Source organism: Sus scrofa, chromosome X (assembly GCF_054392235.1).
Source record: "Sus scrofa isolate SSC_HxYL_T2T_F1_AM1 chromosome X, Sscrofa_HxYL_maternal_Yorkshire_Landrace_v2.0, whole genome shotgun sequence".
In the NCBI taxonomy this organism is placed as follows: domain Eukaryota; kingdom Metazoa; phylum Chordata; class Mammalia; order Artiodactyla; family Suidae; genus Sus; species Sus scrofa.
Genome location: NC_139401.1, coordinates 17,843,810 through 17,868,226, shown reverse-complemented (window position 1 = coordinate 17,868,226; position 24,417 = coordinate 17,843,810). Strand labels below are relative to the sequence as shown.

The 24,417-nt window shown below is 43.9% G+C and overlaps 2 protein-coding genes and 1 long non-coding RNA gene across 38 annotated transcripts in view; 1 reads left to right on the top strand and 2 right to left on the bottom strand.

The window, feature by feature from the left end:
* The first annotated feature begins 1,260 nt into the window (after positions 1–1,260).
* On the top strand, positions 1,261–22,162 carry LOC110257735 (uncharacterized). 3 transcript variants are annotated; one of them, XR_014835789.1, is made up of 3 exons: positions 1,261–1,363; positions 20,002–20,055; positions 20,934–22,162. It is a non-coding gene; the product is annotated as an uncharacterized LOC110257735 (long non-coding RNA). The 3 variants fall into 3 exon arrangements; XR_014835790.1 differs by lacking the exon at positions 1,261–1,363 and adding an exon at positions 16,640–16,772; XR_014835788.1 differs by lacking the exon at positions 1,261–1,363 and adding an exon at positions 16,766–16,842.
* SCML1 (Scm polycomb group protein like 1) lies at positions 4,714–16,713 on the bottom strand. Of its 30 annotated transcripts, XM_085008614.1 has the most exons (9): positions 16,333–16,533; positions 13,884–14,035; positions 13,627–13,657; positions 12,939–13,019; positions 12,382–12,459; positions 10,521–10,625; positions 9,633–10,161; positions 7,620–7,771; positions 4,714–6,395 (listed from the first exon to the last, which is right to left on the bottom strand). In XM_085008614.1, exons 6-9 carry the CDS (start codon positions 10,542–10,544, stop codon positions 6,264–6,266), a joined length of 837 nt encoding a protein of 278 aa, XP_084864740.1. In that variant the 5' UTR covers positions 10,545–10,625; positions 12,382–12,459; positions 12,939–13,019; positions 13,627–13,657; positions 13,884–14,035; positions 16,333–16,533; the 3' UTR covers positions 4,714–6,263. The 30 variants fall into 30 exon arrangements, with proteins under 30 accessions (XP_084864740.1, XP_084864720.1, XP_084864738.1 ...); XM_085008594.1 differs by lacking the exons at positions 13,627–13,657; positions 16,333–16,533 and adding an exon at positions 16,552–16,671 and having other exon boundaries at positions 9,633–10,191; positions 12,382–12,456; XM_085008612.1 differs by having other exon boundaries at positions 12,382–12,456; positions 13,884–16,533.
* Positions 17,653–24,417, bottom strand: part of NHS (NHS actin remodeling regulator) — a 490,359-nt gene continuing 483,594 nt past the window's right edge. For 4 of the 5 annotated variants that reach the window (XM_085008588.1, XM_005673460.4, XM_001924471.6 and 1 more), the window contains one exon: positions 20,620–21,780. In XM_085008588.1, coding sequence (XP_084864714.1) covers positions 21,171–21,780 — 610 coding nt within the window. In that variant the 3' untranslated portion in view covers positions 20,620–21,170. Of the gene's footprint in view, positions 19,795–20,619; positions 21,781–24,417 lie in introns of those variants that run through there. The other variant, XM_085008589.1, reaches the window with a different exon arrangement.

The following is a 24,417-nucleotide window of genomic DNA, read 5'->3' as shown; positions in this document are numbered from 1 at the left end:
TTTTCATGTCTTTTAACCTTCTGTTTTGTTTCTTGGTCTCGGCCACACCCACGGCATGTGGAAGCTCCTGGGCCGGGATCCAACCCGAGCCGCGGCAGTGACCACGCTGGCTCCTCACCCTGCTGAGCTACACGGCAACTTCCTTACCATTTTTATTTAAGGACTTAATCAGTGATAAAAGGTGATTTTTACTATTTGGGGAAAGATGCGCTGGCTAGTCAATGCCAAACAGGGCCCGCCCTCAGAACGTTTGGGGGACAGTTTTCTTCCCCGCGGTGTGACCTCTCCCCTATTTTGTCCAGCCGCTTGGTGAAATTGGACCTTTGCAGACAAAGGGATTTATTTCATTTTCCCCTTCTTTTTTCTCTCATGGCTTAAGGCTCTCCCCTCAGTGCTGACAGCGCCCCTAAAGCCAGAGAAGGTGTTCCCGTAACACCAGAGTGGCCTCTAGTACACGAGAAAGAGTGGGCGAGCTCGCGCTGAATCTGCGCTCACCGTGCAGAGCTGCTGTCAAGGTTCAGGTTTGTCAAGCTGCCGGACAAAGCAAGGAAAAATACATCAGGAAGGATGGATGACCAACTGTCCGCCTCGCTTTCTGAAGGAGGGCCCTGGTCCCCCTAGAGCACTTAAAAATGCAAACGGGTCCTAGCGTCGCATTGTAGAAACGGCCCCAGAAACTTTTCTTTTTGGCTTCTTAGGGCTGCACCTGTGGCATATGGGGACTCCCAGGCTAGGGGCTGAATTGGAGCTGTAGCCACCCCCCTACACCACAGCCACAGCAACAATGGATCCTTAACCCACTGAGCGAGGCCAGGGATCGAACCCACATCCTCGTGGATACTAGTGGGATTCGTTTCCTTTGCGTCACAACGGGAACTCCAGCCCCAGAAACGTAAACATTGTTCACTTGTTCAGCTGTGAGTACAGTCCCTTATGCAGCTTGAACAAGCAGCGCTTTTCCTCCTGTAATCACTGTTCCTAGTCATGATGTTTAATTTTTAATTTCTAGTAATATTACAGAAGGACACCGTGTCTTCACGCTCACGGTATAGTCTGGCCACCCAAGATGGCTCTTCTCTTGCTCTCTTTCCATCCCCTGCTCCACCGGTGCCTGCTTCACCTAGTCTGTCGAGCAGAACATCTCCACCTGGTAGCTTGTCAAAGGGCGGTGGGGGGCGTGCCCCTTGCTGGTTTCCCTGGTAACTGAAGAGCCCACCTGAAGCCAATAGCGCTTTCATTGGGCACCTCCCCCTGCCCCGGGAGCAAAGCCTGCCGCCCTCTTGCCGGCGGTCCTAACCCGGGTTCGTGTGCCCTCTGCCACCCCACACGTCGGGGCGTCGCTGCAGGACCGGGCTTCAGACAGGTAAGCTCCCCTTTATTAAATCACTGATGTCTCCGTCGCCGCCTGCGGGCTCTTTGCTTGGTCTTGAAGCTGGGCGAGCTCAGGCCTTGCGGGCGTGCAAGGTGCAGCCCGCAACGGGCGGAGCTGCCGAGATGTCAGAAGGCGAGGACAGACCGGAGAGTCGCGGGGGCCTCCTGGCGCGGCCGTCCACAGTGTGTGGGGCCCACAAGTGCCGGGGTGACCTCGAAAGTTGCGGGGTGGGGGGGAATCCTGGCGGACGTCCACAGCGGGCAGGGCCCTGGGGTGGCTGTTCTTGATGAAGGGGGGCCGCCAGGAGAGTGCTGAGGACTCAGACACCCCAAGGTTGTGGCAGAGCTACTGGCCCCCGTCCCAGTGGGACAAAGGCGCGGCAGCAGGTGTGCGCTGGCCCTTGCGTATTCTGTCGAGAAAGGCCGCAGAGGCTAACAACCCAGGCGAAGGTTGGCATGAATGCTGGCTCTTGTTCGTCTGAAAGTGAGGCACGTGCGTGTGTGTGAAGGATGTCTCTTCCTGATATTTGCTGATACTGAATTGGCTGTTTAGAAATTGAAAAAAAAAGAAAAAATCCTGGAAAACGTCCAAGATGGAACGCAGTCTTTTTTTTTTTTTTTTGTCTTTTTAGGGCCACACCTGCAGCATATGAACGTTCCCAGGCTAGGGGTTGAATTGGAGCTGCAGCTGCCAGCTTACACCACAGCAACGCCCGATCCGAGCCGCATCTGTGATTTACACCACAGCTCACGGCAACGCCGGATCCTTAACCCACGGAGCGAGGCCAGGGATGGAACTTGCGTCCTTATGGATGCTAGTCGGATTCGACTCCACTGAGCCACGAGGGGAACTCCTATTTTGACATTCTAAAACTGGTTTGTGCATATATCATTAGAGGAAGTTAGCTTTCTAGAAGGAAATGGTATTTCTCTTCCTGTGCCTTTGAAATGGAAACGGTCTACCTGGGCTTCCTCTGATTCCCAGAGTGAAGCCAAAAAAAAGCCTTGGAAACTTTTATTTTATTTTATTGAAGTATAGTTCATTTACAATGTCATGTTAGTTTCTGGTGTCAGCAAAATGATTCTTTTTCAGATTCTTTTCCGTTATAGTTTATTACAAGATGTTGAAAATAGTTCCCTGTGCTATACAGTAGTACCTTGTTTGTTTATCTATTTTATATATAGTAGTTTGTATGTTAATCCCAAACTCCTAATTTACCCGTTCCTCGTCCCCACCCCCTTTCCCCTTTGGTAACCCCAAATTTGTTCTCTATGTCCATGAGTCTGTTTTTGTTTTGTAGGTAGGTTTATTTGTGGTTGGATTCCACATATAAGTGATATTATATGGTATTTGTCGTTTTCTGACTGCATTTAGTATGCTAATTTCTAGGTCCATGCATGTTGCTGCAAGTACATTATTTCATTCAAAAAAAGGCTTTTTTAAACTTCAGCAGGAAAACGGTGAGGGCTTTGCATCTATGTAGATGTACGTATGTCTGTGCGTACCTTACAACATGAGGTGTCTCTGATTCCAAATGGCATTGCCAAGACTGGCTTGTGGATGAGCTGTTTAACTGACTTAAAAGAATTAAACACATGTAAATTCTCAGAAATATAAAAGAAATTGGCCTGAAAGAATTTCAGGTTCCTGCAATCTGGGAAATATTCAGTACTGAATTGATATCTAGTATTGAAGCTTTGATTAATATAGACTTAACTTTAGCACCATCAATATTAGTGTAACACTTGTGGTGTAGCTAGGTTTACTAGAGGTCAAAGACTATATATCCGTTGCGAATTTGTCGGCAAGGGAAATAACTTGATATGATAAGAAGTTGAAGTAGACAAAAATGAGATAAGAGCTTTTCTGTAAACCCTATAGGAATAATTATGTTTGGGGAATGTCTATCTCAAATAGTTTCAAGGTACCAAAATCTAGGGAGACTTAAGTTAAATGAAGAGAATTAATTGATTATCTGGGTCATTTCAAATAGGATAAAATATTGAAACACTAATTGCTGGGGAAGTCTAAGTTTACCTACATTTGCTTTCGTAGGAGAGGAAGACGACGGCATAAATTTTCCCATCAGGAAATTCCAGTACCACAGACAGTTCGCAAATACTCGCTTCTTGGTTTTTGCCAGAGATTAAGGTTTTCAAGGGTTAAGACATAGTTTTAGGTATTGTAACCAAATTTCTTCATTGATTACATTGCAATCAGGTGTTTAACTTGGCCTTTAAAGTCTTGTTATTTATAGAAAGTGTTGTGTACTCTGATGCTTTTGCGAAAGTGCTTCATCTTCAGTAAGATTGACAGGAAGGCCCTTTTGACAAGTTTATGTCTCTGATAAATTCCAGCTCATACTGCTGAACTGGGGTAGGATTAAAGAATCCTAATGAAACACCCGTTGGCTTTATAAAAAGTTAGCAAAAGGGTTACTTGGTGAGTGAGCTGAGTGCACTAGTGAATATGGTTGTAATTTTCTGTTTTCCAGCTATAGGGAAGCCCTTCCCCTCAACTTGGAGCAATTTAGTAAACCCCATCTGTAGGTAGAACTGAAACATTTTTTTCTCTCTACCTGGTCCTTCCAGAAATTGGAGACTCTTAGGTTCAGAGCAGCCTTATCAGGTGAATGGGAAAGACTGTCTCCTGGCATTTGCAGGAATCTTGATAGTTTGGGAACCTCTAGAAGAGAGAGATCCACTAAGGCAGAGCCTGATGGCAGGCCTTTGGCATGACTTTCCTGGCCCTGAGAGGCCTTCTGGGAATTGAGTCTGAGGCTCCTGAGGAGTTCCACCACAGCTAGTTTGGAGGAGCCTATGTGGTCAATTGACTATACTTATTTTATAAACAAATGAGCCTTGATTTGACTGTGTTTGGTGGAGATGGGTAAATTCAGAGAGAAAAATACTATGTTTCAGTGGATATTAAATTCTAGTTCTGCTAATTGAGGTCTATATTTAGGAAAGTTACTGCGTTAGCCATACTTTTGCCCTCGTGTTCAGGTTGGACAGAGTTGTTTGTTTTTGTTTTTCTTTTTTTAAGTGGCCTCGCCCATGGCATGTAGAAGTTCCCAGGCCAGGGACTGACTCCAAATTGAAACCGTGACCTATGCTGGATCCTTTAACCCACTGTGCCAGGCCAGGGATCAAACCCATGCCTCTGCCTCCACCTGGGCCACTACAGTCGGATTCTTAACCCACTGCACCACTCTGGAAAGAGCAAGAACTCTGGCAAGAGAATTCTTTAGTGAACTTGTCACAGCGTATAACTACTCATGACATGTATCACTGCTTGCTTTAAGTCTTTAAGCAAGTAAAATCAAATCTGAGGCTTTGATATTAATGGTTGTGGTTATTAAACTTTATTTTAAAATCTAAAAACTATAAAAATAACACAGTATTTATACAAACTCCTGAGGACTGTTCAAATGGGCACAGCATCTTTACACAATCTCAAAGACCAAGTTTAACTAGGATCTTGTTTATCACAAAAGGAATAACAGAAAAAAAACCCATCCTTTAAATCATATATGCCCAATAAATGGTTGCATTTGCTTATAAAGTACACGTGGTTTCCTTGAAAGAAAATAAATACTCTTGCCCTGGTGAACATCTTATTAGCACCAATTAAAATAAGCACCAATTGTTATAGCTTATAAACATTACCTCAAATATTATACAATTAAAGATGTAATAAATAACAAAATAACAACGATGAGCATGTTTCACTAGAAAGTTCTGCTATGTAAAATAAAGGTCAACATGACAAATCAGAGCTAAAGTATCTTGGAAAGTTTAGTAGGATAAACGGCTCAGAAAGCAAATTAACGAGGAACACTGCACAAGGCTGAGAACTTCCCTGTATGGAAACTGAAGCGTAAGCCCAGAGGGACCAATGGCAGCAAAGGGTGTGCACATGTTTTACAGAATAAAGGCATCTCACTATGTAGGGAGTTCATCTTTACCTCTGTGCAAGTGTAAAGTGCCGTTTTCAATTCAAAAAGAAAAGACTTGTGTGAATACTTCCGATAGAGAATAAAATATAAATATGAACCAGTATCCACATGAAGAATAAAACACGTATCTTTTAAAAATTAGAACCTAGGCATCTTCAGTGAGAGCGAGAAGTGAATGCCTGCCTAGTTAAAAAATCAAGCTGAGGCACAATATGGGAGTTTTAAAACACAGGTATTTAACTGGAAAGAATAAAATCAGACTCCACCCAAGCCACCTGTAATGTAATACCTCTTGCATAAAACAACTCTGCTATCTATCTACCTTATTGTAAAAAGTTGATAAGAACTCTTCATGAAAGCTTATAAGGTTGCTTGTTCCCCCCTTTAAATAGGACCAGATAAAACATAGAGAAATGATAACAAAAGGAAAATAATTTATATGGCTATTCCTTTCTGGAAACGGGTAGAACATGAACAGAACACTGCAGTGACAAAGTATTTGAGAAAGAGATGATGTCGATAGTTGCATCTTTTAAGACGCTTCGAAGGAAAACACCTCGTGGATTTCATTAGAGAACCTGTCAGTCTCTGAGACCTTCCTCTTTGGGATTTAGCTGTTGTAGTTTTACAGATAACCATTAATTAACCACAATCAAAGGTGTTTCTGTTTCCTGCACAAAGTATATCTGTAAACTATACAATGAAAAGAATGAAGGTATAAAGAACAAACAAGCAGCGTGAAAATGCTAGCACTAACATGTGAAATGGCTTCTAAAGGGGTGGGCTGGACTGTAACATGGTTCTGCGACTCTGGATACATATTTAGAGCAATCTCTTACGTAAGAAAAACATCTAAGGGCAGAAAAATGACAATTTTTCTGGGGAGCAATGGTCTCCCCAGAATTAAGTCTAATCTAATCTATAAACAGCTTTTCAATTGTTGAAGTATTTTCCTTTAAGCCTTTCAATGTAGTGGCACAACTTCACGGCTGTCCCTAGTTTCAGCCCCATGTACTTAATCATCATGTCACTCTTGAGGAGTAGCAGAGCCTTCCCATCAATGTCCTACAGAAGAGAAGGAAATTAAAATAATTAATAATGCTTTCATATTTTATTAGAATGGTTATTCCTTCATATGTAAGAACATGTAACACCAATCAGAAAGCAGCTCATTCCAGCTGTATATTCTCTGAATATGCAACTGCTTGATGAAAACTATTAAAAATATAATTGGAACACTGAAGTATCACTTAATCATTGGCAAATTTACTTCAAATTGTAAGAAAAAGGAAATTAACTTAATATATTAAAAATGTCCTAAGCATCAAACCACTTCATTTCAAATACCATGTGTTCAATAAAATACTGCACAGCTACGACAAAAGAGTAAAACACTCTGAATGGTAGAAATGAACTGCAGCTGGTTATTTACCTTCTTCGAAGGGCTGAGAATAGGAGCAGGTCTGCTCTCAGGGTGCCGTACGGTGCTAAAAAGGAGTTACTGGCTTTCTTACCATATTGAGAAGGGTACATCAGCTATATGGGCACTGATTTTATTCATTACGAAACACTAGAAATATTACTTCATAGTCACAAGGCGTCCTCTTAAAATTCTTTATTACATTAACTGAGCAACTGATGTGGCCAAAACCTATTATTTGGTTTTCATGAGTTCTGGTTTAAGAATAAAACTTCTGAAGAGAACTGAAATCCGTCAAAGTACTGCCTTTGTCAAGTATCTTCTATACATTTTCTACTAAGTAAAACGAGAAACGATAACTTCTAAAAATTTAGCCCCTGATGCTGCTTTTTGTAAATGCTATGAGGGTATTGGCATCCCAAATGGTCAATAACCATATAAGGTCAACAAAACCGAGCCAAAATGAATCAGTGACTGCATTTGTGGGACATGGTAACAAGGAGGACACTCTGTCAAAGCTGTGGTCACCCCCTCCGACTCACGGTCCTGGGGCCCAGCAGGGAGCAGGTGGGGAGGAGGATCCTTGTAGTTGTTGTTACAAAGGAGAAGACACCTGAGAGTGGCCAGGCCGAATCATCTTCTCTTGAGAACTTGAAGACTTGTAGTCTTTTAGGTACTTGGGAACCCATTCAAAGCACAGATCCAGCCTCTACCATTTAACTCTGGGCAAAATAAACTTTCTCACATACAGAAAAATCAGTTGATAGGGTTCCCCCACCATCCACACTAATCAATATCCAACTGAAGGGCCTGCACAGAGGTCATTCAAAGGCATTACGGCAGGAAAACCGGATCAAAAGATACATTACATGTTGCCTGAAGAGGTCGGCGAGGGAGTCTGATAGCTGAGGATCTATACTTTGCAGAAACACAATCACTTCATCCACAGACCAGGTTGAAGGCTCACTGGAGTAGGTTTGTTTCAGAACATCTGTGTCATTTCCAACTGGTGAACTTGGAGCTTCAATGGGGGGGAAAAAAGACAAATCATACTTGACCTGATCGTTATCCTGAAAGATGACATGTTAGGTAGGGAGAAATGGTCTCATTCCTGGAACCTTCTGTGAAGCACCCAGGCTTGGACCCAGGACTCCAAGTGTAAAACCCAGTGAAAGCCTAGATAAAGACGACCTGAGGATGGCTACCCAAGAACGTCCCACCTGACCTCCCCCACACAACAAAAGCAGCTTCGTGGAGTTCCCATGGTGGCTCAGCAGAAACAAATCTGACTGGTATCCATGAGGGTGCAGGTTCGATCCCTGGCCTCGCTCAGTGGGTTAAGGATTCGGTTTTGCTGTGAGCTGTGGCACAGGTGGCAAACGGCTCCGATCTGGCATTGCTGTGGCTGTGGTGTAGGATCACCGGGTGTGTAGTAGTAGGACTGGTAAGAACGCGTAGGGAACTCCAACTCAGCCCCTGGCCTGGGAACCTCCATATGCCACAGGTGCAGCCCTAAGGGGGAAAAAAAAAAAAGACAAACCCCTACCCTGCCCCCCAAAAAACCCAAAAGCAGCTTCAGAAGGTACTTTACAAACGGTAAAACAGACTGAGCAATCCAAGGCCTGTTTGGCCACAGGCAAATACATCAAAAGGTCTGTTACTTGGGTTAAATTAGGTTCATCTGAGCTAACAGATTGCTCTCTTTTAGTATTTCAAAGACTATCTCTCGGAGTTCCCGTTGTGGTGCAGTGGTTAATGAATCCGACTAGGAACCATGAGGTTGCGGGTTCGGCCCCTGCCCTTGCTCAGTGGGTTAAGGATCCGGCGTTGCCGTGAGCTGTGGTGTAGGCAGGTGGCTACAGCTCTGATTTGACCCCTAGCCTGGGAACCTCCATATGCCGTGGGAGTGGCCCCAGAAAAAGACACACACACACAGACTATCTCTCAATCTCTCTCCTCTTGGTCTTTCCAGATTAGGGTTATTTTATTAACTGCAACAGAAATTCTCAGAATATATAGTTTTATAGTTTCTTAAATTTATTTACTTTAATCCATGAATTTCAATAACCCATTACCTTTGAGAACCAAATTCTTTTACCAATTCTCTCCCATGTATTCAATATGGATACTTTTCAGCATCACTTTATTCTATAAAATTTCTGTCTCTTAGGTTTAAATGCATATCTGAATTTTGATGAAAATAAGATTTTCTGCTTAGGTCAGAAGTAACTTTAAACGGAATACCTCTTTCAAATTTCATAGCATAGTTAGAGATATTCTGGTTGAAGGTTTATATGTTTAAAAAAGAAATAACCGAGGCATGAAACGATTTAAGTGCTCATACCTCAAAAAAGTTTTGGCTGTGCGGTGCACTAAGTTGTACTGGAACTTCTTTGTCTGCAAACAAGTACTCATTTATTCAATCAGAGCTCCTGACTCCCTCCAGTTAGTGTGTGACAACAGAAGTGGGTTTTGCGATTCACTAGGAAGATTCGATCTCTAACCGAGGACTGCCAACACAAACTGGATCTTTCTTGTGTGTGAATTAGCCAAAAAATGTACCTTTTATTCCCTTGCATATGCGCTCCGGCCACTTTAGCAGCACTTTGATTATTTACACAAGGAAAGGGTATAGAAAAACAGTAGATGAAAAAACTCACAATGGGATCATTGTGCGTATTGGCGGAGAAGAGGCGAGTCAGTAGACTGGCATGGTGCCTGGCACATAATAGATACTCAAGAAATGTTAGTCATCGTTAGGAGCACTGCCCCACGCCAGCCCGCCACGTGGGAAACACACCGCTTCCACTAGCTTACATCCACGATGCGGACGAATATGCGTTAAATAGTGCTCCCCGGAATAGGTGTCACTTCACACTCACCGTAGCTGCCCGGGACACAGAGAGAGGCGGCATTCTGACTGAGGTTATCTTCCCCTAAAGCTGGGTAGCCCATCATCTCAGGGTTATGTGCTGGGCTGGGTTCCCCCTGGGCCAGCATGGTGCCAGGTACTGCTGCATTAGCTTGGGTGGCTGAGAAGAAACTGCAGGAGCTGCGGGCCCCCGGGCTGCCGTAGCAAGGCATGGAAGAGGAGTCCTGCATCGGATCATCGGGTGTGTAGTAGGACTGGTAGGAATCCGTAGGGTAGAAGGAGGGCAGTGGTGGGCTCTGGCTGTAGCCTGGCTCCTGGTCGTGGAAGAATGACTCCTGCTCTCGTTCCGGGGAACCCTCGGAGGGACAAGGTGTTCCCATAGGGTAGCTCTCAGAATCATTTTCTCGTCTGGCTACTGGCGTGGTTGGGCTGTAACTTTCAGGGTAGGAGAATACAGCGGGAGACTCCCTTCTCCTAACTCTGTGCACTTTGCTCTTTCTAGAAAGCAGGTAAGTTTTATATGCATATCCAAGTAGCTTCTGAAATGACACAAACCCACTATAAATCATCTGTGAGTGAAAAAGGAAAGAGTAAATACATTGATATTTATTTTCCATAAAGATAAGATTACATGATTATTCCTCTTCAACCCTACGTTTTAATTGCATTTTATATATTAGGGTTACAAACAGAAAAATACCCATTGTCATTCATTTCTCAAATCTAAACTTGAGCATTTTGCCAGCAGAGCATTAGTCTCCTACCTGCTGCTACAGCCAAGTACACAGATCAGCCTTGGTAATCTCAGCTAGCAGTTCTCTCTCTCACTTCTAACAGATTAGCATCTTTAGAAATCAGAAGTTTATTATAGTTGTGAAAATATTTTGATAACACTTACACGATTTTGCCACAATGACTTCATACGAAGACGATGGATTTTTGAAACCTTTCCGTGAATAACATCAAACTTCTTATCCAGGTTTTGAATGGCATCTTGGATGGCCTATTATAATACAAACTGTCAGGAGTATAGTTTCTATTTCCAAATGAAAGTAACATATAAAAATACCATTAAGCCAAACTTTGACCATCAAAAATTTATTTTCCACTGGATGCCAGGCTGTTGGTGACCCAGAGCCGAGCTGGCTGAGAAGAGGCACCCCAACCTCCCACTCAGTGACTCCATGACATACAGGCATTTTAAGAAGCTTGAATACTGGAATGTAGATGTACCACAACTCCTATAAGCCGTCACATTTATGATGGAGTCATTTTACACCAAGGAAGGTGCTACTTTAGGAAAGAAACTTTCAAATCGGCTAAAAGGCCAAAGAGCCCCCTTCTATGAAGAATGTATACATGTATGTGTAAAACGGGGTCACCATGCTGTATGGTAGAAAATTGACAGAACACTGTCAACCAGCTGTAATGGAAAACAATAAAAATCATTATATACATAGTATATATATAAAGGTGCTAGATGCCGGAAATGTGGATATAAAAAACAAACAAAGCTACCAATGTCTGAGCCCAGGGAAGGAGGGTCAGATGCAGAAACCAGAGGCGGTGTTGGCCTGACCGAGGAAAACACCTTTCCCATTCAAAGGGTCGGGAGAGAGGTCGGCAGAGAGCTGGATCCGGGCACGTTTGTTGGCCCCAGTGGGGAGAGGAGTCGGGACTTGGAGGGTATTTCTTCTCCAGGCCCTCCTCTTCCCCCACGAAGTGAGAGGCAAGGATGGGGGCTGTCGGAGGATCACCAGGCAGGGGCCCGCTCCCCAGCACAGGCCGTCCCCTCTGCTTCCCAGCTGCGGAGGGCTGGGGCTTTGCTAAAGGGGATGCCGGGCAAGAACACAAAAGGGCAAGACGCAAGCGCTGCACCCTGGGGTCTGGACCGGCGAGGGAAGGCGCTGAAGAAAGGAGGGCGGCGGCTGGCACATCACGACAAACGGAGAGGATCCTTTATGGCCCATCCCTTGGGGCTGTGACTTTGGAACCTGGGCACCTCTTAGCACAGACGCTCCATCCCACCATGCGCACAGACGTTCCTGGCGGAGCAGCGTCAGCCTGGCTGGTCGTGGGTGCTGATGGAAAGCAGGCTGGGGAGCCCTGCTCCAAACCGCAGCGCCCTCCGTCGCCCCTGCGTTCCCAGCCTCTGCACCTCCTTCCCCAGGAGATGGATCCCTTCCTGTCCAAGTGTTTCCCCTTCTCCTCCCGAAAATAATGATTTTTTTTTTTTTTTACTTTTCAAAGTATGTTAGTTGGTTGTATTCAAGAAACTCTAAGTGTTAAGAAACATGTATCTTTTCACGAACGTTCATTACTTCTAGGGTATGCAGCTCACACACTCCTTGATAAGGACCTACTTCTATCAATCTCTACCAACATGTCCATTGTACAAAATCCCCTCAAAACTATGCAAGGTGTACTCTTTAAGAAACACTGCTGGGTGGCCACTTCGTTTCCACTGAGATACTCTGACAAACATTTAGGCACATACTAAATTTTATCCAAATCGGACAATTTTCTTGAAAGATTTTTTAGGGAAAATTAATTCAGTACTGAGCAATTTAGGTGAAAGAGAAATAAGTACATTTGATCAGTTAAGGGCTTTTGTTAAAAATCACAATGTCAGTGATAATCATAAATGATACGATACAGCAAAATTTCAACCGACTGTTCACTTTGTTTTTATATGAGATAAAGAGAATTTTAGCTTAGTATTTTAGAAAACTACATTTGAGCAACAAGACCTTTTGTACCTGGCAGTGAGTAAGGACGTCCAGAACTGTTTTTTGTTGCTCTTCATTGTAGGCTGTGTCAGACACAACACTTTCCTGCTAATATTTTAAAAGGTAGTTAATACTTCTGTAAAAGTCAAACCGAACACTAAGGAAAAAAACTTTATATTCATTTACATTGTTTTCATTTTTCACTAACTTTCCAAAGAGTTTCAAAATTCTAATTCTAAAGCAGAGACAAAATAAAAAACCTTACGTCAATATGAGAATGCAAATGATCACTGCTAAATAAGAGAGGGAGTAAAGAAAGAACTTATTATATCGAAAGGACCTAGGTTTAGAGTTTTGCACTGAAAAATGGTAAAAAGCTGCTCTGAATTTCCTACTCTACAAGGAAAAGAGGGAAGTAAAATGGTTAATTGCTCACTGTCTAACTAAAGGAAGCAAAATCAGGAGAGACCAATATTTTCTTGAGTGTGAGTTTGGAGGAACTCCATAGGTGATGAAGAATTTAAATCTTTTTCTTTAAGATGGTTAAGTGTTAATATACTTGGCAAATGGCAATTAACATTACTTACATTATTGATATATGCAGTATTTGGTTCATATGCATAAAGAACAGTGTTATCATCATCATAAGCAGGGATTCGTGTTCTTATCTAAGGAAGATTTATTAACAAATTAAAAGGAAAGATGATAGAACTTAAAGAAAAATTGAGGACTTGACTTTTACGTTCAAGAAGTGCCAAAAGCCAATTTGTGATATCAGACCTTTGTCCACTGTAAATCCTATGCCTTCGGGAAAAGATGTACTTGCAAAACTGTTGTCTCGCTGACCTAACTACACGTAAGCCATCATCTTCCTCTTGTGTACCTCGGGGTAGGAAGACTGCTCTTCCAGGAATTTGTTCCCCAAACTGCTATAAAAGCAAGGATTTCTACTACAAAGAACCCTGTCCATGGGTCTTGGTGTTTAAAGAATCCAACAGTGCCACTCTGTGGACAAAATGGGAGACACCTAAGCACCTATTCTTCCTGATAAATTCATCTCTAAATCACCGGAAAACGTTTTTGGGGGAATAAGACAGTGCGTAAATAAATAAGACAGTAAAAAAGCCATTACATTTCACTTAATAACTCTTTATTCTAAAAATGGGTTATGAACTATAGGAGTAATTTAAAACACACTGAGAAGTATATATGTCGAGACATAAAATAATGTGGAACTGGGCTATAATTAGTACTTAGAAAAATATACCATCTTACCTTTGTATAGTGCCTTAGGCCTTTCACAGTGCTTTCACATCATCATGTGAAAAGAGTCAGAGGGAAAAAATGACTCTTGGCAGGGTAAAACTTAAAAACTTGTACACATTGTTCATAGCAGCTGTATATATTAATGTCTAAAACTCATGAACTGTACATTTACAACCTCTGCATTTCACTGTATGAAATTAAATTCAATTTAGGAAAGAAACAGAACACAATGAAAAGAACAAAGACTTTCAATTTGAAATACAAACCACGTCGACTTCACTGGAGCCACTAGACATCTTTTGTGTGCAACAGGAGTAACTCCACTTCCTCTGAATTGGGCCTAATTATTTTTACACTTGCTGGGGGGGGTTATTTGTGAAACTTGCTTGATCACCTAGGACTGGTTAAACTTTTTTTCCTGAAAAGCAATGCATAAAAGAGTTACTTTACACACTTACTGCCTTATTAAACTTAATATGGGCATGTTCTTAAAATGCCAACTCAAGTTGAACTGGAGTCCTGGCTGAATTTTTAGAGAGCAACAAAACAATTCTTCCATTAGTGACTCAGAATAGAAAGGGCTTTATTGCTCACACGTAGGGATACGAATCGAGATCAAACGGTTGGAAATTGTGAAGTGAATGCCTCACAAGATAAAGGCTACAGAGTAAATGCTGGAAGCAAATCTAACCCTCAAATTAGATAAATGTAGTCTAATATTGTGGGATAACTTCAAGTTATTCAGTACCTCCAATTTGAGCTGTAACTTAAGTTTTACTTTTTTATACTATTTTTTCTGATGATAAGACTAATACAAGTTATGAATACTTAAGCCATGGTGTTTTCATACAAAGGAAGACTACACGGCAATGAGAATAAACCAACTCTTGCTACACCCAACCAGGATGAATCTCACAACCAAAACGTGGGGCAAAAGCTCAACACACAGAAAAGAATACAGTGTGTGATTCAATTGGTCTAAAGCTCAAAAAGAGACAAAAGTAAATGTAAAAGAAGTCTTTCCAAATCAATAACTTTAGATATACCGTAGTCACTTCTTATGTTTCCTATCTTGCAAATAGGCCGTGATTTATTTCACAGAGCCCCCACCGCTGGCTGCTGCTCTGTAGGTATTCACAACATCCTCCCACTGACTCTAGCTGTTATTGAACGCCTTGACAACAAATCCTCAGCATCACAACATAGTTCTCCTTCACATTGTACCCTTACACTGCAGAGAGAGCAACCATTTCCCCCAAACGAATTTAAAGCAGTGGGGCATGTGCAAAGAAACAGGCTTTAATAAAGAGTCGGAATCGGAACTGCAAAACTTGCTATTTTGTCTTAGGGATTTAACCCCTCTGCGCCTCAACTTTTTAACCTATAAAGTTGGAGTAACGGCTACCTGACAGGGTTGTGTGGGACCCAATGACAGTTGAGCACTAGGCATCATGTTTGGTTTATAGCAGGCAAAGCCTAAGTTTCAGTTCCCCTTCACTTCTCCCCACACGTTAAGTTTCTGCAACAATTTTCCTAGAGCCCAACTATGACTAGATTATTTAAAATGAATGTCAGTGGTTAAATTCAAAATCCTGCTAAATAAGTTTACTTAATAGGAAGCTCATTTACATTTTATGATAGGAAATCTAAACATCGGGTTTTTAGAAAGACACATTTAAGATACATCAAAGTCATTTTTCAAAAGTCACCTGAGGCTTCTGCCTCCCAAGGTGCAAGGCATTCACTTGCCATCCGCGTATCACAATGACGACAGATGAAAACAGCGTTTCACCCCAAAATTCTCAGTAAATAGGGCAGATTACAACAGCAAGCCCACTCTAGATTTTTTCTTTTCCCAATAAACTGTGTCAACACATTGATTACTTTCTAAAAATCCCGTCAGGACTCAAAAGTAGCCCTTCTGTCCGCAGCAAACTTGAGAGAGCACAGAGTCTGCCAGACGGGGGATAAAGCCGGCCACACTCGATTCCATGGCCCAGCTTTCTAAAACTCCGTGCAGAAAAGCTGCTTGTAAAATCACGATTCGTAAACATTAAAGCAGGTTCAAACTGGAGCAGCCCGACCTCCGGGAGAGCCAGGCCGAGGCAGAGAGGCAGTCCCCGACAGAGCGAGCTGTCAAAGGACCCCGCTCAAGCCACATCTTTGCGCTGAAGCTGTCTTTGATCAATCGCACTTACGATCAAAGCCTCAGAATCAACGGTTGCATCACAAAACACGTTATAACGAACCAACTCTCCAGTTAATAGATTCTTTACACTCAAAAGTCTATATAAAGTCTGATCGTCTTCCGCCCCCCCCAACCTCCCCCCACACCTGCCAAGAAAGAGAGAGGATGGAAAAACGATCACCTGTTACCACAAAGTCAGCACCAAGCCGCCAACAAGCGGCCAATTCTCAGAAGCGCCAACGAGCTGGCCCAGGAGGGGCAGGGGGAACCACCCGGAACCAAGTGCAACCACCCCGAACCAGCCGGAACCATCCCAAACCACCCGGAACCGTACCGAACCACTCCAGCCGCAGCGCTGCTGAAACTGCGGCGTACACTCGCTTTGCCCGGGAAGTAACTATTTTCTCTTCCCTCAGGAAAATCCTCCTTCCCCGCCACCCCGCTCCCGAGCGGGAGCCATTAAGCCAAGTCACTCCTCAACTGCTTCTAGCGCATCCACGAGGGAGAAAAAGGGTCACAGCACAGACCTTTTCTGGCGCTAGAGCAGCCAAACCAGCCTCCTGAGAGCGCGGGAACCGGCTAGCGGTGAGCCGTCTCCCGAGCAGCGGGGGTAAAACGGTTAGGGTCACTCGAGGTCAGAAACGGTCCTCGCACCGGAAATAGGACCCGACCACGTGATGCGCCCGCCGCAGAGCCCACGGACCCCACGAAGCTGGGGACCAACTCTCGCACCAGAGACCACCCACCGTACGGAGGTTGCCACGTGCGGCCGGCCGCTGGCCTATCAGTGGCCGCCTAGAGACAAGCCTGAGCCGTAAGCCGACCAATCCTGAGGACCCCTTTGCCGTCGCGTGAGAAGCGGGCCGTTGCTAGGGAGTCGGCCGAGGGGAGGGGCTGTGCTTCCCTCTGCGCAGCCGCAATGGCCGCTTCCGAGCACCTGCAGCTCGGCGGTGGTTGGCAGAGGTTGGTGAGTTCAGTTCCGCGCCCCGCTATAGGCTGAAGACGCGAAGCTCCGAGGCGGAGAGGAGTTTTTGCGGGTATTTCGGTGTGGGTTTCTTGGAGGCGGCTCGCAGGGCTGAGGCACTTAGGCGTCTGGCCTCTCCCCTCTTGTTGGTTAATTCTTTGAAGATTTTTTTTTTAATTTAATTCCCCCTTCCTCTGTGATGTACCAGAGACGTGGACATTAAATTAATTCTAGGTGTGCGGTCAGTGCTTCAATTCGCAAGGGGAGGGGCCGGGCTTTAGCAATTGTGGTTTGGTACAAACCTGGAAGGGTTATTTTCAAAGGTTGTTATGCCTTTATGCGATGACACAGATCTTGGAGCCAGATTTGCTGTGTTTGTACCCTAGCCTCAACATTTAAGTGAGCTATGGCTTTGAGCAACTCAGGTAACGGCTCTGTGCTTCAGTTTCCCATCAATAAAATGGGCACAGCGAGGGGGGTGGTGAGTTAGGATAAGCACAGCAGTTACAACACTATCAGTAAATGTATGTAATGAAAGGTACATGACATTACTTAGTGGCGATCGTCTTAGGTTATGTCGAGGTTGCTCACCTTGGGAAGGAGGCATAGTCTGAGAAATTCAGAAGCAAAGCAGTTGAAGTAAAGCTATATAAATCTTGTAGCGCCCAGAGAGGCGCTACAAGGGAAGCATGTTGGACATGAGAAATATTTTCTTTTCTCCTCTCAAATACAAGCGAGATTAGAGCCCATTGTAGATAGAGTATTTATTATTATGATTTTGCTCATACTTTTGCCATAGCAGGTTCTGTCCCTTACGTCCACACTTGGTGTATGCAAGACCCCAGGAATACGATTACGTAACAAAGAAGAGGGAAACAAGTTCTTTAATTGCAGTCACGTTTATTTGCAGTTTCTATACACACTTCCTAGGTAATCAAACTTTTCTGGTACATTTTTTTTGGAGAGGGGTTCACAATGAAACTGTCACCATTTTTACTAAAAATAAATACAAGACTTAAAGTGTTGCACAGCTCTAAAATATACAAAGGCTTGAATTGAATGTAAACGTTGAAAACATCTTACAAAAGAAACCATTTTTGCAACAATTTAAAAAGTTCATATTTACAAATATTACAAAAATACAAAATGGATGCAAGTCCATAAACCATTGTCTTTTGGCCAGCATGAACTGGTTCTAGTACCAAAATAGTTACACTGTAACCTTCCTCCTAGTTTTAAATCTTTGTTTTGATCTAGTTCTCTGAGTCTGCCACCACTGCAGCAAATGTACTCACTCACTGACCTTTGGCAAGAGCAAACAGTGTGTTTTGTTTGCTACAACTAGTCCATGTCCTCTACTTAGCCAAAACAAAAAAAAAACCAAAAAAACAAAACAAAACAAAACAAAAAAAACAACCTTCCCCCACACAACACAGACATGTCATATAAACATAAAAGGGCAAAATATTAGCATCAGTGCAAACAAAAGAAGAAAAGTTTGGGTTGATGTTCTTCATAATACCTAATGTGTGTAGCCTGCGTGAGACGGCAGTGATGTTGAGGACAGCCCTAAATCTTGGTCTCATGTGCTCTGGGATAAAGCCATGTAGAATATTCCAAATTACTAAGGAAATTCTTGCTTTTTAAACTCAGTTTGTTACTCAATACTCTTTTGCACAGTGAATTTTAAATCCATCTTTATTTGGGTTTTTTTTAAATCTATGAAATATAAAATAGAGGAACTCTGCTATAGCTTTTTAGAGTAAACAAAATAAGTAAAACTATATTATAAGGGTTAGTTCTGTGGTCATTACATATAGAAGGTATCTTATTGCCTTCACAATTCAATATGTCTTTTAAAATATAGTACCATTACTTAAATCAATGTCAATAAGAAGGTGACATATTTGTTAAAGCCAATTCACGTATTATCCATTCAAGATTTAGAATCACTTTTAAAGCCCACATACCTTTCTTTACACTTAAAAAACCCCTAACTACACAAAAGCCATACTGCAAACGAACTGCTTTTATGAAAATTACAAAAGATCACCTATTGTGACTGGTAAACGACTGTTTCTTATGACATCTGTCTAAAAACCTTATTTTTAAAAGTTTGTCAAGTGTACTTTTCAAAGCATGAGAAAAAGTTACTCATGTTCCCATGTGGTGTCAACCCATGCTGGTTTTCTTAACTAATGGGTTCCAATGAGAAATGATGGTCCATTTTTTTCAAACCCCCAAACATTGTTCTTTTAGTAAAAAGTGTAACACTTTGTAAATGTTCAGACGTACCCTTTACCAGGTAGCTTATCTATCCCAGCACAAGCGCACCAGTGCTCGCGCGCAGGCGCGCGCGCGCGCACACACACACACACACACACACACACACACACACACACTCTCCCTCCACTCCCCCGCCACCCCCAGTACCCATTTTACATACAAGGATGACAGGAAATTAAGAAGCACAATTTGATAATGAAACCAAAGTAGTAGAATCAATCAGACTTTTTTCTTTCCAAAGAAAACAAAAAATGAAGAGCAATCGGATTCTCTAATTCTCACTCTGTAACGTCTTAGAAAGTTTCTGTTGAAAAACAGCATCTTCTTAGACCAGGCTTTCTCCTTCATATTGCATGAATGAAACCAAACCCACAAACCCCCGTTCACACATCCTACTTTCCCAAATAGCACTTGCATAAGCGTAAAGCCAGCTGCTTATCGATTTCTTGGTAACTCTGGTATGTTCTATCATTCTAATCCCATTCTATTCTTTTATAGGCCATATCCCTTCTTAGTTCGCTACTTTCTACCTTCTCTCATTCAATACATATTCTAAGTACATAGCTGCTTATATTTCTGACATATCATTTCAAACATTAGTTCATGTTAAAATCACAGGTGTAAAACCCATTTGCAGATTTCAACTTGTAACTACATTTTTTTTTCAGTTTTAAGACAAGAAAATTCAAGTAATTTCAAGTAATTCAGCTTGTTTCCCTGCCTTCATTTTATCAGAGCACTTGCCCCGACGTTGCCTTTCCCACCCCCACCCTCCCTTTTTGCCATCAAGCAGACAGAATAAAATCACACAAAAACCCAGGTGTATGTAGCATCGTGAACCAGAGCTGCTCCCCATTCCCAGTTGAACAGTGACTATAAATAATGCATATACACATACCTATTTCCCGACTACATCGTTCACAGTGTCATTTCTGTTAATTTTTAGGTAGCATGAATCTCATCAGCACAGAGAGAAAGCTTCACTGAAAACTCATTGCAGGTACTTACTGAAAACTCCACAGCTCTGTGGCATGCTTATGTTTTATTTTTGTTAGTGAAAGAACCTGGAGCTAATTGCTAAACTGTTTAAGGAGGTGAAAAGATTATAGTCATCAGATTGTTTGTGTCCCCAGGAGCCTAATATAAAAACATAACCTAAAATTAACGATCGTTTTCCCTGTTCATTCTCTTTAAAGCAATCCATTGAGAATTTGAAGTTTAAAGGATATGATCAAATGTTGCTGTTCCGGGCTTTGTGTTGAGAATGATGATTTCTCTCATTGATTTTTTTTTTTTTTAATCAAAAGCATGCTTTTCATTCTGTCCAAATTACCCCATGGCACATCACAGCCATGCGTTACCAATAACTTGTTTGGTACCGCAGTTTTGTCACAAAACTGGTTAAGTCTGAATTCGTAATTTTAAATTAATCACATTTCAGTAGATGACCTCAAGATTTCCTTTATTTCATCAGTTTAAAATTCATATTTGAGGTTTATCACTCAGAAATCATATTGGTGGACATTTAAATATGGTATTTGATATGAAAATGGTATTCACAGAATACAATCATTACACTTTATTTGTTGTGTTCTATAAACCGTTGGTGTCTGGCAGGTAATTGGCCACGTGTCCACTCCTCATTGATAAATCTATTTACACGTTCTTATCAAAAATATGGTATTTACATGTGTGTAGTTCTTTCTTCTATTTTGCTTTATCTCATTTTAATGTAAAAAAATACCAAACCTCCAGAGTAATTTCATCTTCTTAAGAATTAGGACCGTGAGGGCTTTGCTTTCTGAAGAGGCAGCTCTGGGAAAACGTTTTCTAGGTTTCGTGAGAAGATGACATTTTAAAATGCTCTCTTATCAAAAGGAATGCGGTCGGGCCAATCAAAACCAGGCTAAGGAAAAATAGGATCGACAGCACAGCGACTAAAAACCACGGAAAATAATCGAGAGAGACCGAACCACCTTCCGTTTCCCCAGCACGCAGATGGGACCCCGAGGTGGGCCGCCCCCCGCCCCCCGCCCCCCCCGAGGCTTCTGCTCCGCTTCCCCCTCCTCGAACCACCCAGCGGTGGCCTCGGCCGGCCCGCCTGCGCCACGCCGCCTAGCTTGAGCTCTGGGAGGACCGGTCGTCGTGCGGGCTCCCGTCGGAGTTCTCCGTCTCGCCCTCGGAGATGGCCTGCATGGGCGCGTTGTAGAGCCGGCAGCGGACGCTGTAGCGGCTGCTGCTGGCCGCGGGGGGCGCCCGCGAGCGGCCAACGCGGGCCGAGGCGGGGGTGGCGAAGGTCTTGGAGGAAAACCCTTCGGCGTTAAGGCGGGGGGCGCCTGGAGAGAGCGGGGACAGGGCTTCCGCTGCGGGGGCGCCCTGATGGGCCTCCTGGGGGCTTTGGGGGGACTCGGCGGGGAGCTCCCCGGGAGGCTTGGGCAGGACGGGGCTCTTGAGGATCTCCGTAGCCGACATGCGGTAGCTGGAATCGGAGCGGCTGCCCTTCTTGAGGAGCAAGAGCTTAAACTCTTCATTCGACGTGTTGGACTTTTTGGCGTTTCGGTAGATGAGGCCGGGAGACCTCTGGCTGTTGGCGGGGGTCCCACTGCTGTTGGGCGAAGCGGCAGGAGCAGCGCTGTTGCCGCCACTGCTGCCCAGGGAAGCTCTCGATTTACTTCGAACAGACATGTCCCCAGAATCCTTTCTTCCAAGTACTTTCCTCTTGGACCTTTTAAGAAAAGAGAAAATCTCAGTCCGCATACATCCTAATGCCACTAAAAATGTTAAGTCCCGTTTACGCGTCTCTGCAAAGAGCATTTTGGTGCCCCGTCTGATCGGGTACTGGGCGCTAGGGCCGTGGAGTGCGACAGCAGTTCCTTGTCCTTGTGCCACGCACAGCCTGGGGGAGATTCTCCAGTAACCGGTGGACAAAAACTGGGTTTTGGAAATGACCATCTCACATAGTGACTCACACGGAAGCTGAACGTTCCAGAGGAGGACTTGGGACGTTTTAACAGGAGTATAAGGAAGTAGTGCTAAGTGACTTCTGGTTGCCGTGTAGGTGGTAAAGGACTGTCATTTTCTCTCATTAAACCTCTTTCTGCAGCACAGATGAAATCCTCCAATGTCTGGGGTTGGCTTCCAGTGACTACCAGAAGGGCCAAGTGGATGGAGGGGTGGATGGGACAGGACCAGCCATCGGTCGCTGGCTGCTAGGCTTGGGGAATGGGTATGTCTCTGTGTGTGTGTCTGTGTGTGTGTGTGTGTGTGTGTGTGTGTGTGTGTGTGTGTGTGTGTGTGTGTGTTGGGGGGGTGCATTACACTAGTCTACTCTTACAATTCCTCCACATAAAAAAAGTTCTTACATGACTTTAAAGAGAAAATCAATCCATTTTGGTTGCAAATACCATTTTCCACAGCCGCCTAGGAACATCCACGGTGTATTCATCAGTAAGCCTACTTTCTGGAGGAAGCCAAAAACCTAGGGCCTCTGGAGCTCTTCAACTCTTTACCCTGTAAGCGCTCAAGAAAACAAAATCTGGAGCTCCCGTTATGGCTCAGCATGTTACGAACCGGACTAGTATCCATGAGGATGTGGGGTCGATCCCTGGCCTCGCTCAGTGGGTTAAGGATCTGGTGGTGCCATGAGCTGTGGTGTTGGTCACAGACTCTGGGGCGGCTGTGGCTGTGGCATAGGCCGGCAGCTGCAGCTCCGATTTGACCCCTAGCTGGGGAACTTCCATAGGCCAAGAGTGCGCCCCTCCCCCCCAAAAAAAACAACCAACCAACCCCCCCCAAATCTTTCCTGTTTCCGTGCTGTAAATAAATAAATAAATAAATTTTATAGAAATGTAAATCTAAGATTACCGAACTCTGCGTCTACCAAACCTAGGCACCCAGCCATCGTCACATTAGTTCTTTTTTTTATTTATTTTTTTATTTTTATTTTCCCACTGTACAGCAAGGGGGTCAGGTTATCCTTACATGTATACATTACAATTATATTTTTCCCCCACCCTTTGTTCTGTTGCAACATGAGTATCTAGACATAGTTCTCAATGCTTATTCAGCAGGATCTCCTTGTAAATCTATTCTAAGTTGTGTCTGATAAGCCCAAGCTCCCGACATTAGTTCTTTTGATAAGGAAGCAGGTGTAAATTCATTGATCAGGTTTGGCAACATGCTTTCTCCACAACCTATCTCGAGATGAGCGCAAGTGTCAGGTTTGCAGTGGGAAAGCAGCCTGACTGTGGTTGGCTGAAAGCTCTGTGGTTGCTGTCTTGTGGGTGCCAGTGTCTAATTCTCATCAGGGTAGGAATTTCACACTAAGGTCTGCTTTTAGTATCTACCATATTCTAGGCAATAACATGACCTCGTGTCATCAGAACTGAACTGTGAGCTATACCCATTTCTAGTAAGGGAACAGGTACAGAGGTTTGAATGGACTCAGGCGTGGATAGGAAGTGGCCGCACAGGGATCTAATTCCAGGTCTTTCTGGCCCCACTCCTTCCATTCGGTCCACCATTCCAGACACTAGCATTTGGTCCTTTACCTTACGCAGCCTTTAATACCCTGTCCTCAGGTTGGGGAGGAAGGGGGCTGAGGGGAATATGACCAGGGACAAAGAAAAATGATGACTCTTCACCCTCTGGGTGGAGAAGTGCGCCTGCTCATGTCTACACAGAAAGTGTTTCTGATTGGCTCCTTAAAAAAAAAAAAAAAAAAAAAAAAAAAAAGTTGTTGAAGAGCAGCGCTCCTTCTTGAGGAGAGAACCACAGCAACAGAAAACATGTGTTCCCCTAACATGAGGATTCTGGGAAAAGCAGTGGCAAGCTGCCTGCAGAGAGCTTGCTTCCCAAAGGATAACTCCATGCGGTAGACAAGACAGTCCCCAAGTTTTGTCCCTTCCTCGGGAGTGGCATCTAGGTCCCCGAGGCCTAGTGAGGCAGGCACTTGCACTTGTGGAAGGAGTAGGCACGTGGTGACGGGCCAGCTCCGTCGGGGACAGGCTGCGTTGCCAAAGGCCAGTTCCTACCCTGCTCTTCAGGCACAGGCTGTAAGGACTATTCTTGCACATGGGGACCTTGGTCACAGCAGTGCAGGAGGCAAGCGAGAGAATGGGAATGGTCGGCGTGGGCACCACACCGTCCTGGCAAAGCAGCCCGGAGGATGCCCCCTGTTCGTGGGATATGGGGTATCCATTTTGGAGAGGGCTGGGGTTCTTCAAGAAGTGGTTTTAGGAAGAAAGGGAGAAAGGGGAGCAGTGATGCGTTGTTCTGAGCCACGAAATGGGCAGGTTATACAAACCGGGGGGCAGTGTTTAGGGAGTCACCTTGCATTTATCTCTGCTGTGTAGAAGTGTAG

What these genes read in the sequence shown, in the direction of transcription:
- SCML1 (XM_005673462.4), bottom strand. Translation starts at nt 13,913, where the DNA reads ATGTCTAGTGGCTCCAGTGAAGTCGACGTG. An exon ending in ACGTCCTTACTCACTGCCAG is followed by an intron (nt 10,626 to 12,381) that starts GTACAAAAGGTC and finishes GTATTATAATAG; the next exon opens with GCCATCCAAGATGCCATTCA. An exon ending in CCGACCTCTTCAGGCAACAT is followed by an intron (nt 6,396 to 7,619) that starts GTAATGTATCTT and finishes TCTCTTCTGTAG; the next exon opens with GACATTGATGGGAAGGCTCT.